At 42.0% G+C, this 19,807-nt stretch overlaps 1 protein-coding gene across 12 annotated transcripts in view; it reads left to right on the forward strand.

The window, feature by feature from the left end:
* The window catches only part of Celf2 (CUGBP Elav-like family member 2), a 507,177-nt gene extending 489,681 nt beyond the window's left edge, over window positions 1–17,496 (forward strand). For 8 of the 12 annotated variants that reach the window (XM_047520132.1, XM_047520129.1, XM_047520126.1 and 5 more), the window contains 4 exons: window positions 1,857–2,054; window positions 6,491–6,634; window positions 9,764–9,935; window positions 11,296–17,496. In XM_047520132.1, the coding sequence (XP_047376088.1) occupies window positions 1,857–2,054; window positions 6,491–6,634; window positions 9,764–9,891 (470 nt within the window). In that variant the 3' untranslated portion in view covers window positions 9,892–9,935; window positions 11,296–17,496. The remainder of the gene's footprint in view (window positions 1–1,856; window positions 2,055–6,490; window positions 6,635–9,763; window positions 9,936–11,295) is intronic. The other 4 variants (XM_047520128.1, XM_047520130.1, XM_047520134.1 and 1 more) reach the window with 1 other exon arrangement.
* The last annotated feature ends 2,311 nt before the right edge of the window (window positions 17,497–19,807 follow it).

Genomic DNA, 19,807 nt, shown 5'->3' on the forward strand with positions numbered 1-19,807 from the left:
TTGTAGCTTTCCTTGCTGCACACTAATGCTGGGAAGTGAGGATGAAAGAGATGGGTGGTGATGATTTCTCCCCAAGAATAATACAAGAATAGAGGGGAAGAAAAGAGGCAGTGAGGTACCTGAGGGATCATTTACAGCGATTAGGACAAACTACTTCCAGTGCTTATTTGCATGACCAGAAAGAGAACAGACTCCTTAGTAGTCCGAATTTAAAGCAGATGCAGCAGGACCTCTGCTGGCCGACACCTTGGTTCAGCTGCATCTGCGTGCAACCACTTCTTTCTCGGCGAGCTGTTACTCCATTCTCAAGCCTTTCAAGCTTGTCTGATCACCTCCACATCCTTCTGTGAGGACAGCATATCCCATGACTGCCTTCCAAGGCCCAGTTCTGTCTCCTCAGGCCCCACAGCAGGAATCCCAGACCTGAGGAGCTGGAGTCCTCTACCGTTGAGCCATGGTCTAATCATATCTTGCCTGTTGTCCTTTATATCTAAGAAATGAAGTTGGCAAAATATCAGAAGCATGTATGGAGTAAATAGGATGCTCCCACCTACTCTATTTCCTGTGGATGGCAAGCAGTAGCACTGATAGGAGTGCTAAGGTGATTCTGCTGTTGGACTCCTCTGCACATATTTGCAAGCACCCTATCTTAGCTGTCCTCTGTTCTCATTAGACTTCTTATCAATTTTTTCCAGTTAGTCATCCTTGCTATTTTAATATCTCTAATCAATAACCCTAATCCCATCAAGACTTTCATTAATGTTTTCCTCAGAAACAGATCTTTTTTTAAGACCTTTTAATCATCAGGGAACCCAAAGACAATTGTGATGTCACCTCTTCCATTTCCTGATTTCATAAGAATGTTAACACTCTATGAAGCATTGCTTGTTTTGACTCACTACTCAGGGAAAATGTGATACAATTAGCAACCAGAATAGAGCAGCCAGGATACGAGGACAAAATCAAAAGAGCAACTATTCCCATTGGTTAATAGCCAGGATCCAGTTTACAGACACCATGCCAATCCATGTTGGCTGGAAAATATGACACGAAGCTCTTTCACTGGCAGAAACCCCAGTTACCTGGGCATGAATTAATGTACGTGTGTGCACACACATGTACACAATAAGCATTTGCTGCCAAAAATCACACCAGTTTGCAGTCTTTGTTAATTGAATAAGTCGCCCAAGTTCTCCACGATATGGAAAGGGTCCACGTCTCTTCTCGTTCTTTGATTCTAAATTAGCTAGACTGTTCATCTTATTCCTAAGACCCTAGTCCCTGACAGCATCCTTCAACTGTTTATGAAAGCTGGTTAATGCAACTGCTGACTCACTGGTTTTCAGAGCACAAAACTTGTCTGCTCTGCCATGTCATCAGACAGCTTAAAGGAAAAGTTTTATTTTATCTTTGCCTCCTCAACCCCTTGAGCCATCCCATGGCTCCTCAAAGAGCCCAGTAAATAGATTGAAGTGTACAGCTGTTACAGGCCTCTGCCACTAATGTGTTTTTACATGCTTCTAAGCTCTAAGAAGCAGAAGGGCTTTTATTTCAAAAAGATAACGGTACTTGCCAGTAGCACCCTGCATGGAATTAAGATGTATTGTCTAACTGTAGTGCCTCAATGAACTTTGATCACTGGCCTAGGGAGAGAGGGCTATCATTGCTTAGGTGTCCCCCCACCATTACTGTGATTTATTTCTTCATGGTTTCGTTTCTGAGTTTGTCGGTTTAATTGGTGTACTGGCTGCATGCACTTGCTGTTGTACTTGTGTCAAATGATTCTCTAACTTCCTTTGGAAAGCACTAATGAATAAGTGCTATTTCTCTTCTCTATTGTTGGGTTTTTTGTAAAGTTGCTCAAATGCTCTCAGGTATGGCGGCTCTGAATGGAGGACTTGGCGCCACAGGCTTGACGAATGGCACGGCTGGCACCATGGACGCCCTCACCCAGGCCTACTCAGGAATCCAGCAGTATGCGGCAGCCGCACTGCCCACGCTGTACAGCCAGAGCTTGCTGCAACAGCAGAGCGCTGCGGGCAGCCAGAAGGAAGGTAGGTGCCTGCCCTGGGCGGGCCTGGTTGGCCCTGCCCAACCCACTTGCCTTAGAGCACACTTAGAAGATGCGGAATGGAACAGGTGTCGTAAGGAAAGCCCTTGTTTTATTGCTAATATTTATGTTAAAAAGAAAAAAGTCAGCCTAAGACATTTCTCTCAGTCTTCCCTCTTGTTCATCTTGTAATTTTTCGTCCATCTCTTAAGATGAACTTCTACCCCCTGGGCACTTTTATGTACTTATTCATTGCTGCCGCAGAATAATTGCCAGCAATGTTCCTCTCCCAATTCAGTACAGACCCTGAGTTGCTCCCTTTAGCAGAAACTGCTCCTTGGCAGAAGGGGATGACTGGACACAGGCTGTGCCAGAGCCCCAGGTTTGCAGCATCCACTTGCCAGGCATTATGTGGCTGCCTCTCGGTAGGCGACACTTCTCAGGCTAATGATAGAATCCATGATTAGGATCGACTTGGTCTTTGTTTAATTGGGGGTCTTTGGGGAAAGCAAATAAGTGACTGATTGCCTTGCTTCTGAGGCAAAATAAACTTCAAGAAGTTAATGCTAAGAATAAATTAAAGCTAATTGTAAGATGGCTAATGACTTAGTCCAAATAAGGACAGTTTGTCATTCTTCCTTTTGATCTCTTCCTTAATTGAAGTTGATGTAAAGCAAAATCAGCAACATCCTATTTATCTTCTTTCTTACTTGTTTAGAATGTGGGAAAAGAAGCTAGAATAGGGACGTAATAAAGATTTTTAAATATTCATTTCTCCTTTTCCCTTACCCTATAGCTCCAGAAGGCTTTTTTTTTCCTGAATACTCTGACTTTAAGCATAGTGTTCTATAAGAAACAGAATAGTTTTACTTAGTAAATTTGTGACTTTTAAGAGGACACAGCTTAAAAGATACCCATGTATTTAAAAAAAGAATAAGGTTTCCCCTTTGATAAATAACCAGAGATCATTAAAAATGAAAGATATGATGGTCTAAGTTTGTCACTTCAACTTTCTCTTTGCTCTCAGCTGTGTCTGTGATTAAAGCTTTTTTAATATGCACACTGTTGGGATGTGAAAGGGACCATCATCATGAGCACCAGAGGTCTTCCCCAAGAAAAGCTATTTACTTGGGTCCTTCGGGGTCTACCATGGTAGCAGATATGGGCAGTAGGAGGGTCCTGTAAGACAATGATATCCTCAGACAGAGACCATAAACTTAGTTCCCCCACGTGGTTTAAGAGAATGCTGGTCAGCTGTCCATTATCTGATAGGCCTTAAAGGAAACCGTGTAGCTCATGTTGCTGAGAAAATGTCCATCATCAAGACTCAAAATTCAGTGGTTTGAGGATAAAGTCTGGACACTGAAATAATGTTTTCTGAACTGTAAAACCCTAGCCCACTGCCCTAAATTGGTTTGCCTTAAGTTTTAGGGATTTGTAAAACAGATCAAAATAACTATCGCCAACTCTTGATTGGTTTAGGTACATGGGCATCAGTAGCATTGTTCAGTTATTACATGTGGTGGCAGTGGGAGTTGTTTCAATTTGTCTGGTTTTGGTTTTTTTTCCATCATCTCTCACCTTCTCATACCTTTCTACTGATCACTTCCTCACCCAGTTAATGCAGCTCAAGAAATTTAACCCATCTATTAGTTTAAAATGTAATCCAAAAGGCAAGTTATAGCCAGGCATGGCAACACACACCTGTAATCCTAGGGACTCGGGAAGCTGAGAGAGAAGAATTTCAAGTTCAAGACCAGTGTGGGCAATTAGCAAGACCCTGTCTCAAAACAAAAAATAAACGGGCTTGGAGTCTGACTCAGTGGTAGAGAATCCCTGGGTTCAATCCCCAGTACCACAAAGAAAAAAAAAATTTTATAGGATGAGAAAAGGGAAAATTTTATAGGATGAGGAAAAAACATAATACTAAATAATGCCAATACTAAATAGATTTTTAGATTTCCTACCCCACAGTTCCATCCTTTAGTCAAGAGAAATGAGAGACAACTTGATGTATTTAGTCCTGTACCCTGGTATATTTTCCCCATGGGAAAATAAGTTTAATTAAATTTTTCCCCAGATAAATCTTCTGAAGGAGTATGACATCCCTGTGGATCTAAGTGCAGAGAAGCTTACTACCTTTCTTTCCATTCCTAAACATTCTCCAACCACTCTCACCCCTTTCCATCTCCTGACACACGAGTAGTTAGGGCCTTTCGGTACCCAGTAAGTGCTGGTGGTCTGGTACAGCTTTGCTCCCACAATGTCCCCAGCGTTCTGTGCTAGTCAGGTGCCCTGTGAGGAAAAAGGAATGCGAACACTTCAACCCACTGGAGCCGGTGAACAGAACATAGACAACTCTCCCAAGTTAAAATGCCATGGAAAAGAGAAATGGAACAAAGGGGTGCTCTGAAGATGGTAGGTTTTCATTACTTCTAGGGGCAGAGAAGATAATGACTCACAAGTGGAATTCTAAAACAAAACAAAACAAAAATATTATTTTGGTACCAGATGCCTCTGTAGCAAATATGGGTGGTTTTCCATATGAAATTACTTTTCACTCATTTCCTGAGAAAATAAGCAAAGGTCAAAGCCTCCTTTTGTTTGTCCAGCTGTCTCTGAGGGCCAAGGGTGAAGCTCAGCAAAAGAGCACTTGCCTAGGCTGCTCAAGACCCTGGGATCAGTCCTCAGCACTACAAGCAGAGAAAGAGCCAGCTATCTCTTTATTTCTATGGCCTCCTTCTCTGGCATGGAGACATTCTAGAATGCCAGCACTGCTGAGGCACACCTAGGAACCTGTGCCTAGGAACCTGGGTATTCAAATTGCATTTCCTTCCTAGGCTTCAGGAGGCCATGCACCTCGCAATTCAAATCAGGTCCCACTAATCTTCATTTGTGCATTTGGATCTGTTTTAGGAGGAACGTTAAATGTGGTATCAGATCCGTCCACTGAACCTATTGCAAAGGATGTGCATGGCACAGCAGCAGTCATACACCCATCTCCAGTGTTTTTGGATTTTTTACTTATTCAGAAAACATTTAAGGGCATATAGTTGTGTCCCTTCAAAGTACAGTCTGCCACTGTTGCACTGGAATGTCAATATATCCATAGCGTTTGTGAGTAGTACAGAAAGTTCAAGTAGCCAGGGAGACACATTCCTAAATAAGAAGAAATACCTTGTCTGGGGCCTCAGGAACTGACCTCAAGAAGTCTTCCGTGAAAAGTCCCATTCATTGGGATGCTTTTTTCTTTTATGATTTATTTTGTGGGGACAGGAGAAGAAACTGTTGGATGTCTCTTTGCAATGATGTCTATCCATTTATTTTTTCAGAGTTCTTTTTAATCCCAATATTTTTTTCAACACATACACACAAATATCCTTCCCCTTCTCTAGGGAACCATTGTAGCCTGTTCCTGCAGCTTCACAAACAGGGCAGGCAGGCCTGGCTCCTCTCCTGCGAAAGTCAGCTGCAGCCACGAACCAGCTGCAGAAGTCCCTTGACCATTTCTGTGAGCTCCCTCCAACCCCAGACACCATGCCTGGATGTCCAAGAACCATCCAGTCTGTATTCTCCTTCCAGCTCATTGGGTTTCCTTGTTTTTCCTCTTTTTACTTTCGGACAGCTCTCCTACAGGTGGGTAGTGGGTCCAGAGAGGGAAATGAAGAAGAAACTGAGAGCTTATCCCTCCGACCCATGAGCTGAGAACTTCCCTATACCACCATTGTTTCTGTTGTTTGCTGGAAAAGAACGAGTAAAAGGGAAGAACTTGGCTTAGCTCAGGCTTTGAGAAGCCTCTACATCCATTTCCAAGGCTTACCTGGAGGTGTATTCCTATCAAATTTGTGAGATTCTATCTACCTTTTTCCCCTGTTGACTCACTGCCAGTCATTTCTAATAAAGATGATTATTACACTGTGTGTTGAGAGATTTGGCAAACCGAGACTGGCTTGGTAACCAAGTAAATGATCAAGAAATCCAGGCTGCATTCCTGCTACACTGATGATTATAAATCGCTGCACTTGGCATAGAATGCCCAGAGCACGCTCCCCTCCCGTGTGAGACAGTCTACCACACACGACAGAAAACACAGCCCCCAGGAAAACCATGTGTAGATTCCCTGCCCCATCCTGCCCACCACCACCTTCACCCCATCAGAAGGAGAAGCAAATGGGTTTTGATGTGCAGTAAGTACATGTGACCCCAGAAAACTATCTGAGGAAGTTACTTACAGCCAGTGTCTACTTGGAAATTAGAAAAATGTAAAGGATGAGTGTTTCCCTGAAAGACATGTCAGCACTTGACATTTATCCATCTGTTTATTCTTTCATAAGAGAAAGCCAGATACTTAGCCTTCGTATTGTTAAAGGATTCCTAAGAAGAGACTTTGGGAACTAAGACTCGAGGGATACCTTACTCTGATTTTTTCTTCTTCTTTAGGTCCAGAGGGGGCAAACCTCTTTATTTACCACCTTCCACAGGAGTTTGGAGACCAGGACATTCTGCAGATGTTCATGCCTTTTGGAAATGTTATCTCTGCTAAAGTCTTCATTGACAAACAGACCAATCTGAGCAAGTGCTTTGGTATGCAAAAGAAACCAAGCTAGAATATTACAGTAGATTCCCAAGTGAGGAGTCATGGGAAGGAAAATGTGAAAGGTAGCTATTTTTGGAGTCAGGGTAGGGCCTTCCTGTGTGGTAGTATTCCACAATTTTTCTGGATGCATGTAAGCAGATTTGGGCAAAGTTGTTTAATCAAAAAAAGGGGGGGGAGGGGCTATATAAGAAGAATCTGGGAAATTCCTTTATATTAGGTAACACTGTATGCCGTACTGTTAGAGTGTCTTAATATACGTATCTAATAATCTTCTGTTATAGAACAATAGCCGTTTCTTCGGGCCCTTCAGATGGAAGCATGAACTTCCATCAGATGGAAACAGACTGCATTTAGCCTCTGCTGATGTAGAGTAGCACTGCATCCTTACCCTTCAGGTTTAACGAGTCAGACACTGAGGTGTGGGTCACACTGTTAAGTACACACACACACAAACTGCCACAAATATACACACGTTCACAAGCAGGGATGGTCAGGCTGCTGCCACACTGCAGTTCCACATGCACAGGGTGAGCATTGAGGTATCTCATGCTTAGATAGGACACTGTTATGAGGGCCTGGAGGGCCAGAGTTTGGAATCATAAGACTGGCAGGAGCTCGTGGTGGATATGGAGCATAAAACACTGGAAACCTTGCTGCTTAGGGCACCTAGTTGTCATACCCTCTCTGCTCAAGCAGCATGCCCTCTGCATCCCATGGCATTCTGGGCTGTTGTTTTTATACCAGGAGGGCAGCATTTGTTTGATCCATTTATTGTTTTATTTCTCAAATCTTGCTGGCCCCCAAAGCAATTTAGAGGCCAGGTGTTCACAGCATCTACACTCATCTGGCAGACTCTGACCCAGTTAGAGCTAGACCACTTGACTTCACTCATGCCTGCAACTTAATAATTCATGTTGGCTGTAGGCAATGACAGCATAAAACAGGACAGGAGCACTGTGGGCCAGGAGAAACTGAAGTGTGTGTCTGTCGGCAGAGGCAGGGTGGTTCTCAAGACTGCTCAGTTCACACCAGTTTGGCTGACTGGTAGCAGGTAAACAGGCCAAGGAGAGCATCTTGGCTGCTAAAACTACATATCTGTAACGCCTTTCTAATTTCTGTGCCATCACCCAGGAAGGTCTGAGCCTCTGTTGTCAGGGAATTAGCATGTCAACCCTTTCAAGCCACTGTCTTCACCCTAGTGGGAAGGCTGCTGCTGTGCTCACTATATGAACCCCTTAGTAGTGGTTCACGAGAGGGAAGTGGAAGTTAAGCTGTTTTACTGGGGGGCTCGTGAGGGCCAGAATTTACCTCAACACCTTCCCCACACAAGGTGTTGAGGCCAACATTTGTATTTTTCACAGCTGAGCAATGTTCTAAGCTCATCTGGAAAACGGAAAGGGACTGTGCTTCATAGTTCAATTTGAGAAAATATGTACTACCTTGAAAAGAGATTATATCTGTCCACAAACTACTTAACCAGTGTGTTCATAATAATGCAAGTTAAGCTGTCGTAATCAACAGACAGACATTCAGTATTAGGGACCCTGTTCTCATGTACTGAAAGCCATAGCATCCCAGGCCTCCTGTGAGCCAGCCTAATTTGTTAGGACCCAAGTTTGCTGAATTCCCAGTCATAAGATAGCAGCCTGTTCTTTCCCTCATACCTTTTGGCTGGGTTTTGGTATTGATATATTGACCCATTTGCATCCTTTAAGCATCTTGCTAGTTCGGGATAAAGACCCTGAGGGAAAGGAGAAGGTGAAGTCAGAGCAAAAATTTTAGATTTGAAGTTACATTTACTGGGAAGTAGATTTAATACTCATGTAAGCAGCCATTTTTGCAATGCCTATGAAAAGCTTTTCTGACATGTGCCCATTTTTATGAACTGAGGAGAGACCGCTGTTCAACGTGTATATATGTCCTTTGCTTCATCCTCTAGTTTGTAAAGGAATTTTCTCTTTAGCCTGAAACTTTCACAGTAGATAGATGGAGGCTTTTAGCCTAGAACCTTCTGAACAGTTGATGTCAGAACTGAAATTAAATCTGTAAAATAGATTCCTTTCAACTTAAAGTCAGTAGGAACTGTACAAGCTCACCACTTGCCTCAGCTTAAGTGACACTTTGCCTGTACCCCTGCCTTGGCCTCACCCTCCAATGTTAGAACAAACTAGGATCAGAATTCCGCTTCTGGGCCTCCACAGAGCATCATGGGTTCTTTTTCAAAAACATGCCTTTCCCTACTGCTTTTGGCAGAGGTTGTTGCTGTAAAGAAACATACTGGAAATTCTGCTGAGATGGTTGTTAAATCCTCAGTCATTTAGACTGTTGGTTACCCAAGACTATGAGAGACGTGAGGTAGTAATTTCCTTCCTGTTGAATTTACTCAAGCTGTGCACGTGGAAACTGAGCTAAGGGGAAAGGCCCAGCATTTCCTTGGGTTCTTCTCAGAAATAACTCTAGAACATTAAAAATGAAGTATAAATTATCAAATTCAGTAATGGTTAATTCTATAACTGATTCATCCTCTAGGTAAACAGGTGTGGGCACGGTCCACAACTAGAGACTCAAGTCTGTGTGCCACACTGGTACAACAGACAGCGGAGAAAGCAGGTGGCGTGTGCTGCTGTCCACCCTCCTCCCTCTACCTGCCTTTCAGCCTCACCGTGTTGGGACATGTGAGCTACTGGGGCCCTTTTAGCCCTGGACTATATATACCACTGCTTGTGTGAGTGAGGCTTATCTACCTGCAGCTCCTTCAGAGAGATTCTAAGGGATTTGAAACAGATTTGACTTGAAAACACTAAATAAGGAGACTGAATTCACTTAACATTTGTGATTTTAGTTTTCTAAGGAGAGGTTTTGCCCTGTGTACCAAATTACCAGTCCAACTAGCTTCTTCGCTACTTCTCAGTGGACGTTTCCAGCTTCGTCCCTCAGACGTGCTGTGGACATTCATGGCACACAATAAGCTGAGAAGCGCTACACTGAGCACAGGGCTGGCACCTGTGAGCATTTGCAGTTACCCCGTGCCAGCCCTCCCCCTCCCCCTAGCCCCCGTTTCCTGCTCTGCTCCCACTCCATCTTGACCCCACTTCCTTCTCCTTTGTGTTTTCCAGGTTTTGTTAGCTATGACAATCCAGTCTCTGCACAAGCTGCGATCCAGGCGATGAATGGCTTTCAGATCGGCATGAAACGCTTGAAGGTGCAGCTGAAGCGCTCCAAAAACGACAGCAAACCTTACTGATCCCAACCCCAGAGGCTCCCTGCTCTTATTTTAGCTTTCTTAGGGTAAGTCCCACAAGCCAGCCTGTTCCTCAACAGGGAAGGCAGAGGAGGACCACATTGCCAACTTTTACCAAGAGAGACGGTTATTTTTACAATAAGGCCTCCATTTCCCCCCGCCCAGCCCCCGACCCAGTCTGCCATAATTAAAACTTGGGCTACCTTGTTTCTATTGAGTAAATTCCTCCTCCAGTTGTGCCACTGTATTCTCCTTTGTTTTGCAATTTGAATCTCCTTTTCCTTTTTTTTTTAAATTTTTTTGTTTTCATTTTTGCTTTTTTAAAGAAAAACATATATACAAATAAATGACATCTTGAGAATTTAAAAGGCAAACAAATGCTGATGTGCAATTCTAACTCTGAAACCACTGGTGCCCCGAGAGCACTGCCTGGAGCATTCACCCCTCCTTGTCCGCGCCCACCCCTGCCGAGGGCCCCCTGCCTTTAGCGAGGTGGCCCAGCAGAGGGAGAAGCAGGAGAAGCACTTAAAACAACACAAACGTCTTTCCACTACATCGGTTTGTTTTAATAAGTAGGATTTTATTTTAGGGTTCAAAGAAACATGACATTTATCGGTCAGATTATTACACTGGTTGTCTATTTTGTTATTGTTTTATTTTTGTTTTTAGAAAGGATTAATGTAAAAAAAGATTTAGAGATCTGTTTCTTAAAGCTACAGGGTTTAAAAATAAAATAAAAATGAGTGAAAATACTTGATGTTTCTTGAAAGATAAATTTAATAATAATAAATAAATACATAAATAATACATAAATAAAAAGAAAGCCACAGGCCTGTAAATTTTATTTGTAAAAAAAGCATTTCTATTTTTATACAAAATTTTTACTGCCTCAGAAATAATGGAAGTTATTTATTGCCTATTGTTAACTTATTGGGTACCTAAAGAGCAGTTCTCTGTCTAGCTAGAACCTTCTGAAGTAGTCTCTAGAGGAATTGTTCTAGGAATGGGCTTTTTCACCGTTGAACCCTAGACCTAAAGTTCATGCTTTATCCTCTCGTTGTTTGTATCTGTCTGATTATTTTGTTCGTAATTTCCATTATCTAGTTTACAGTTCAGTTGTCTGACTTCCCCGTATGTCACCTTTGTTGAAACTGGACCCTCTTCCCTTGCCAGTCCCTCACCCCAAAACACCCAGAATCCATCCCCTCTCACTCTCCAGATGGATTCTCTTGGGGTTTCATTGTGCTGTGGAAAAAGAGTGTAAGAAATGCAAATTATGTGAATGGCTCGTAGACTCCCTGAAGACCTAAGATTTGCATTAGTTTTTCTCCTGCACCCTTAAAAGTGATTTTGTTGCTGCTGCATAGATTCTGTGTAACTTTTTACTCTTCCTTGTTTTTTCCCTAGACATCTTCATGCCCGTTAGTTCATCGTTTGCCTAGCATGTCCCTGTGGCGTCTCAAAAAAAAAGTTTCATCGTCCCGTCATTGTTTCTGATGTCTTTCTGACCTCACATCATATTTGGTTCTCCTACTGACCTTTGATCTAGTTTGACCTTTGAAATTTGCATGTGACCTCATCTAGCTATGAATTCTGGGAAGTCAATGTGAAAAACATTGCTGCATTCATGCAAGACTGAAATTATTAGACAAATTATAGAAAAAAACCTGTGGCAAAAATGTTTCTTTCTTATTTTTTTTTTTCCTTTCTTTTCATAAAACAGACTTGAAAGTATTATACAGGGATTGGCATTCTTCCCGGTCACTGGTAACAATAGCAATATGTGTCCAGGGACACAGAATGTTGGTTTCTAACAGACTACTTCCAAAAACAGTTTGAGAAAAAAAACTGTCTGATTTTAAGTCTCTAGAGGTCTGTAATAGTTTTTACATTTTTCAGGCAGTGTAAAGTTTTTTGATAAGGCCATTTTAGGTGGCTCACTTTCTCATTAAGATATATATATAGAACCACTTTTTGTAGATTAGTATAAGAAAAATATTTACCCTGTTTTGGGGCAAATGCTACCTATTTGTGTCACCTTTTGCTGAACTGACTCACAGTTAGACAATCCATGGTTTAATGCACATGAAATTACCTATATTTTATACTGTTTCAATGTACAGGAGAAAGGTTACTGTAAACTGTGTTATGTTGGTGCTTCTGTGAATTAAGTTGTGGTTTCATCATGAGTCTTACGGTCTTAATGTTCTCTGTTGATAAGACAAGTTTAGAATTGGTTTACTTAAAACAAAAAAGAATTTCAAAAAAAAGTTGTTTGCTTAAAAAAAAAAAATTTCATGTGAGGAAAAAAAAAAAACTATTCCAGAATAAGTTTTGTGTTGGCTTGTGAAGCATTGATGTCATTTTTTTTTTTTATTGTGGACTATTTAGATGTGTTTGTGTTCAGCAAAATGTGATCTGTTTTTTTTTTCTTTTAAAGAAAAAAAGTGAAAATATATAGTGCCAAATTCCAAAGGTACTTCCTTCCTAGAGCTTCAGTGTGTTTCTTGTGAGAAGTAATTTGATAACATGGGTATTTTATTATGTGTTTTGTATAAATCCCTAATATTTAAAAAAAAAAAAGGTTAAAAAGTTTGTTAACTTGCTATTCTGTGGTCTTGTTGCCTGAAATTGTTATTGTTTGTTATTTCTCTATGATGTTTTTTGTAAGACATTGTATAAGTGCCCATGTCTCACTTTTTTAACCCCTCTGCACATCAAGGCTGTGAAGGCACCCTCACAATGTATTTTCTTCATACTATATGGAAACCTCTAAGGTGAGAAAGTTTTGAACTTTTAACCCTTTCTACCCAGAGCTATCTGGAATGTTGGTAACTTTTTATAAACTGTCATCACTTGAGTTTGTTTTGGGGTGTTCCTAATTTGGCTTTTTCCCACCCACATATATCCTCTGTGTGGTACATTTGACTACTTTCTTGGTCCTTTGAGAGCCAAAAGGAAATTTTAAAAAATTCCACAAGACAAATTTGAAGGGGGGGGAAAAATATTTGAACACTCTCCAAATTTTGTCCTATGATATTTTTACTTTTACTTTTGATTGTTTCTGGTTTTTTTGTTTTTTTTTTTTTTTAATTCCTAATGTGCTGCTGGAATTAGGATTCCTAACGTCCTATGCTCCTTCTTCAGTTTAAATGAAACATGGGGGAAAGTAGGTAGATTCAGTCCTTAAGTAAACCTTAAAAATGCCGTACACTTTTCGAGATCAGATTTAGTGATACGTTCTAGTCTAGAAGATTTTCATATATTTGCAGTCAGACAACTTTTTTGGTGGGACTGTCTTTTGAGGAATTTTGCTTTTGTTTCTCAAATGCTCCTAGATAACCTTCAGTCAGCCACTGTGCTGGGAATTCTCTGGCCCCAGTGGACGCCTCTGAACAAGCAAGGTGTCTCAAGGGAGAACCCCAGAGCCCCTCCCCTGCACTTTCTGCTTCCTTGTTCTTTAACTGAACACACTGATTGAACACAAAGGGGACTGGCCACATAAGTACAGCTGGGTTCTTGACCAAATACCTTCCTGCTGCCACTTTTTAAAGTGCCATATTACTTTCACTTGGACTTTCTGTGAACAGATACCTTGCTGTCTTGACAAACCTGAATGTCATACCTACAGCCCCAACACACAGCCCAGCCTTCCTGACAGCCGGCCCTGGAAGCTTCTTGGCTCAGCTCCCTTTTCCTACTCACCTGCCCTGTTTGGTTTAATGTGCGCGTGGATGCGATAGCCCTGGGATGGAAAGGACTAGCCTCTAACGATGCAAAAAACAAAAAGAGAAGTTTCCTTCTTACAGCACATGCACTTCTAACGAAATGATTTGTATTATCCTCACACGTGTTTACTACTGCCGGGGCCTTCCTGCAGCCTCTGAGGGCTATTTTGTACTTCCTGCAGCACTCAGCTTAGTAACAGGTTATTGCACACGTCTCTCATGTGTCATGGTGGTGTAGAAACGCAAGGGAACACCATTTGAATTTCTTAGACCATTTCATTCCAAATCTATTCATTTATCAATCAATCTCAAAGTTTTGTTTTTTTGTTTTTTTTTTTTTTCACTGAAGCAACTGTCCTCCTTTCCTCTTATCCCACCTGCATCTCCCCCACAGAGAAACTGAGAGCATTGACAGGAGGCTCAGGGTGGGCACTTTCAGTGTTTCTGATTTCGCAGGCAACCAAGACAGTACGTCTAGGGTGAAAGTCCTTTTTTGGGGGGGTTTGGTTTTGCATGTCTCATTGTTAAAAAGATAACCCTCCTCAGAGACAAACTGTCCTTTTATCTTTTAATATCAAAAGGAATAAAGCTGCAAGGGTGCAAAGGGCCTGTGCCAGGAGACAAAACACGCAGGGAAGTGACTTTTTTTAAATCAAGTGTAGAGAATAGTCATTTTTAAACTAAATTAGAGAATTGTGACAAAATGGCAGTCCTCAAAGGCGTAACGAGTTCATCTTTCTTTCACCATAGGGGTTATAGTTCTTTGGCTTGTGCTACTCTGGAATCATTTTACTGTTTGTTTCTATTAAGTGCTAATTAAAAAGAAGAAATAAAATTTTAAAAAAACCTGTAGTTTCATTACCTTTTTGAATAATGTCATACAAAAAATGTATTTGTGTTTTTTTGTGCTGTGAAAATTGTTGTTTGTAGATTAATAATATCATTTTGTTTAGAATTACAAAATAGTTTTTAAATATTGTCTGAGAAAAGCCAAAGTTAATGCAACCTAGTGGAAACTGTAAGACCATTTGAGTATTGTTTGTTTTATTGATGCATTTGGATTTTGTTGTTTGATGGAATTTGAGCCAAAAAAAAAAAAAAATACGCAGGCTTTCCTATTTCTACAACTGATTGTACTTATGCATTTTGTACCAGTGGAACTTTTTATACTGGAGATTAAAAAAATGGAAATTTTTGTGGCTTACTCTCGTGGGCCCCCTGACAATGACTGATTTCAAGTTTGATTTCTGGTTGACAGAAAGAAAGTTGCTTTTCTTTTGAGAATTAAAAACTTTGGCTTGATTTCTTTTTTCCCTTTGCTTATATCTAGCATTAGAATTTTGTCTTAAAATACAGCGGTAAGTTTCACTTTTATTCTGTATTGTGCAGTTACACAATAAGGTAATTAGATTTAGAAGTACTCAGTCACCTTAAGTGGATAAATGTATTAGTTAAACTTTAGGGGTTTGCTTTTTTGCTGTTTAGATCAAAGTTTTTTCTGATTCTTCTGTCCTCATTGTGAACATAACCGTGTAGTTGAAACAGTCAAACTTATTTTTGTAATGTATGTTACTGTGTGATGCGGTTTTCGGCTTCTGTCTCCAATATTAAACCATTTTCCTAATACTTGTCTCTCTCTCTGCGTGTTGTATCGTTGGTGGTCATTGTATGTTGGTGATGCATCTACACACTCACTGTTTCACCTGTTTTTTTTCTATATGTTGTGTAAAAGATACAGTCGATTCCACCTAAGTGAATATCTGATTTGGGGAAACTGCACACCAGCCACCTTTGATTTATGTGCAACGGTCCACTCTGACCACTGCTTCCAAGAATGATACACTTTTTTCTATGGCTCACCTAAATAACTGCCCTACTGAGCTGGATCTGCCAAGACATGTTATGGTCTTTTGACCGTACAGGTTCATTTCTCCTCCTCCGACCTCTCCTTACCCTTCTCCCTCCCTCATGAGTGTATATATTCACATATACATGGACATATATGCACACACATGTGTACATATATAACATGCAGTTCCTAACGTTCACTAAAATCTGCTGCATTACTTTAAGAAGAATAGCAGCAGACTTGGAGTTTCTTCTGTCTACTCCCAAGTCCTAAAGCATATCATTATTGTCAAGCTCTTCTCAGAAACTGATCACCTTTTCAAATGAAGTGAGCTCTCAAGGGAGGAAAAAATAAACTTAGCTGGTGAGCAGAAGATGTGAAAAGGGTTAAACTCAGTTCTGTGTTGCCATCAATCAATAGATATGTATAGAAAAGTAATTTAAATTATTTATTTCTACGAGCTAATTGAATCCAGGAGCAGCTTTAATTATTAAAACTAATGGAAGAGAAAAGAAATATTTCCAAGTGCTCAAATGGAAGCTCTACTCAGTCTGAAGGGGGAGGTGAAGCTTCTCACGCTCAAGTCCTCTTGGCATGCTGTCCATTTCCACAGGAAAGCTCGTAATGCCCCATGCACCCCACACCTCTCCTGGAGGCACACACAGCTAGGAACAGGCTGTGGCACCCAAGCCCAGTCATCAGAAAAAGAACTGTCCCTCACACGCCCTCCACATCTTAGGCCAGAGGCCCTCCTCCCTTTTCCTGCCCATCTCCTATGCTCAGGAATCTGACTGCTCTTAAAGTGCTCTTAAAAGATTCCACTGATGTCCGCTCCCTGTCTTCTCTCCTCCCAACCTTCCAGACGCACAAGCTCTGTCTGCCTCAGGCCCCCAGCACCTGGTGCCAATGAGATTTCCCCCTGCAGGTGCTCGGGCTCTCCGCCCTCTGGTGTCAGCTGCCCCTCTGGCCCCAAGATTGTATTTTTAAGTCGGGTCAACAAGAGGGGCCTAGTGAGGTGGAGGAAAGGCGGCTCTTTCACCCATAGGCCACACACCTCCGTGGTAGTGACTGCCACCAGCTCCAAACCTGCACAGATGGGAGCTGACTTCCTGCCGACACTTCCGCTTTAAACCTCATCACAGCCTTCATCAGCTGCCTCTGAAAAACCACTGCTTACGTAGTGGGGAAAGACGGCTAAGGGTGTGATTTCTTTTTCTTTCTTTTCTGGGGGGGAGGGGGTGGGAGGCACAAGGGAGGGGAGACTGGGGAAAGAGTGTGATTAAATTCCTTACAAGATGCAAGTGTTTATTTTTAAAATAAGCATAATCACCATTTGGCACAAGGCAAAATACTCATGCTAAGTAAAGGAAGGGAAAGACAAAGCCAGTTTTTGCTGTTTTCCAAAAACAACAAAAACAATAATTCTCCAAAGAAGAGGATGAAAAGGCTAGTTCCTTAAGCACGGATGACGGTAAAGTTGGTCCCTGCTTAAACTCATACTTATTTTGATTTGTAAAACACTGCAGCGTGTGAGCAAGGTGTACCTGCCTGCCATGCACGGACCACCCTGGGAACCACAGGACCACCACCACTTCCTTGCTGACGGAAGCCACACGCCTGCCTGGCCCACGGCAGTTGCGTGCCATCCCGGGGCTCAGCCTCTTGGCTAGCAGGCTAGGAAACACAGTGAACATAAATGTACTGTGAATCGTTCCTGATAAGTGAATAAAACATTGTGACCAAACAATCAGCTTATTCACTTATCAGGAATCGACTGTTCTGCTAATTCACTGTTTTTGTTTTTCATTTCTGTTGTAGTTCACTATTTTTGCTGTGTTCTGTTTTCTCCTCTCATGCTTGGGCAAAATCACTGGGAATATTATCTTCATGTGACCATGAAACGTTTATATGGAGTGAAAATGATATCTTAACAAAATCTATGCACTTGCTATCAGGAACACAATACTGGATGTGTCTTATATATATTGAACTATATAGTACTCGATTTCTTAAATAAAGCTTAAGAAAGGACTCTGTTGTGTGTAAAGTTAATGTGATTATTTTTCAAAGCAGTGTTTCTAAGGGGTACTTTTGTTCTTTTAAGTCTTGAGTGATACAGGGTATTTTTCATTAAAATTATATCACTGGCTTTATGACTTAATATTCAATAAATTGACTTTGGAAACAAAATGGAGTGGGGGGAAGTTCTTCTGAGTTCATTTTAGCAAGTTATCTGGAAAACCAATCCCTTACTGGTGACCACAGCAAATCTCTACTGAGGCACTAGGGGTAGCCAAACAGAGCAAGCCCTTCACCTCTAAAAGACCCGACCAGCAGAAAGCATCCAAAGTCCACCCTAACCTAGAAAAATCCAGCTGCATTGCTGAATGTGATCTCTTTAGATGCAGAAGAAAGTGGACAAAGGAGAAAGGCAGATCCAAGAGTAACACTGGTTTGTGTCAATACTTTGCCAGAATGATGTGACACTAAAACTATACCCTGCTGGAGAACAATAGCAGTCCTATTCAGGACCACAAAATGAGAGACAGCAAGAGAAAGTATTTGATCATTCCGGATGAGAAGGGTAAGATTTCAAAGTGCGATTTGAGAGAGGCATCCGGTAACAGCTGCACAGCCTAAATGGGAGGCCTGCTGCTTGGCCCTTTGAAAGAATATGTTTGAAATTTTTCCCATAGGCCATGAGTTTGAACAGAACGACATTTTCCGTTGGATTTTTTTGCTCTGGGTTTTTTGTTGGATTTGTTTTTCTCGCTTAATGTTTGATTCTAAGAAAAATTCCTAAACTTCTATTTGCAAAATGGCACAGGCATCCTAATCCTTTATAAACAAACATTCATCCCTGGTAATGAGGGACAGAGCAAGGCTAATGAAAATGCACTGATGTACTTCTCCACTTCCTTCCACCACGAAACTCTGACCGACAAATGTGTCACACACCTGAAAATCCCTAGTGAAGGTGAGGGACCAGAGAAATAGCCACTGGACAGGAAAAGGTAGCCAAATCAAGGGGCCTGGGGTGGGGAGAGCTGACACTGTGAGAACCACTGGTCTGCCTGAACTGGGCTCAGGTGTTAAATTCTGGCTGCACTGGGAGGTGCCCTGGGATATCCTCACAGCCTTCCCTTGCCAGCCAATGGCACTACTAGAAAATGTCCCCTTTTCCAAGAGAGCACATCCAAGCCCTCATGGACAGGAAGACTCTGAGCCCCACTGAGGGAAGAGGGATGAAAACCAGCATACTCCCTTCTTGGCCTGCAGCCCTGAATCAGGAGTCCCCCAAGCAATCCAAGACCAGGCAGCTGCCAGGAGCCTGCAGAGTGCCTGAGGCAGGTCTGTAGGGCAGGAGCTGCTTTATGGGGAATACTGCTCTACTTCTGACTCTCTCTATTGGTCAGCAGAGCAGCCTGGCACCAACTTGCCTGCCTCAGGAGAATGTCTCTAAGAAGAAAAAAGTTATATACACATACACCTACATACACACAGCATAGGTATACACACATATGTATACTGTGTTCTGCACCTGGTCAATGAAAGCTGCACATAAAAATTCCCAACTCTGGGACACAATGATCCTTTATCATGAAGCTGGTGTGAAAGGTATGGAAAGTGGGTGCTAGGAGCATTCTGTGGGGTGCCAGACTACCCATGTTTGAATGCCAGCTCTCCCTCTAAATACCTGTGTAACTTCTCTGTGCCTTAATTTCCTCATGAGCACAATGAGGGTAAAAATACCTAATGCACGGGGTTGTTACGACAATTAAGCCAATATATAAAAAAATAACCTCATCACACAATAAGTACTCAATAAACATCAGCCAGTTAGCAGACGGAGTACCTAGGACTTGGTCAGCTGAGCGCCCCTCTGGCCTGGTCTGTACCTTCTAGCTGGCATCCTCTCAGTCATCCCTAGAGCCCCGGCACTCTCCCTGGGTAACTTCAGACAAGAATGACCACAACCCCCAGCTCTTCCAGCAGAGATGTCTGCACTCTCAGGTCCCAGAACAGACACTTCTCTGGGTGAGCAGTCATCCACCAGTGGCACCCACACCTATCAGGTTAGCATGCACGCTGTTCAGCTCTGCGTCAGCCAGACCAATGCACTCCACTGAAGACACCCCTTCTTACCTCTAAGTGTTCTATTTAGTCATCTCCTTCACAAAAGGAAGACCTAGCTGTCTAGTTTGTTCCTAGGGCAGGAAAGAGATTTCCTATAGATTTGCCTATGACAAGCCTGCAGGTTCTAGGCCCTTCCAGGGTAAAGCAATGTGCTCAGCAACAACCAGAATTAGTCTGTGACTACCTTCAGAGGAGCAGCAGCAGT

Source organism: Sciurus carolinensis, chromosome 12 (genome assembly GCF_902686445.1).
Source record: "Sciurus carolinensis chromosome 12, mSciCar1.2, whole genome shotgun sequence".
In the NCBI taxonomy this organism is placed as follows: Eukaryota; Metazoa; Chordata; class Mammalia; order Rodentia; family Sciuridae; genus Sciurus; species Sciurus carolinensis.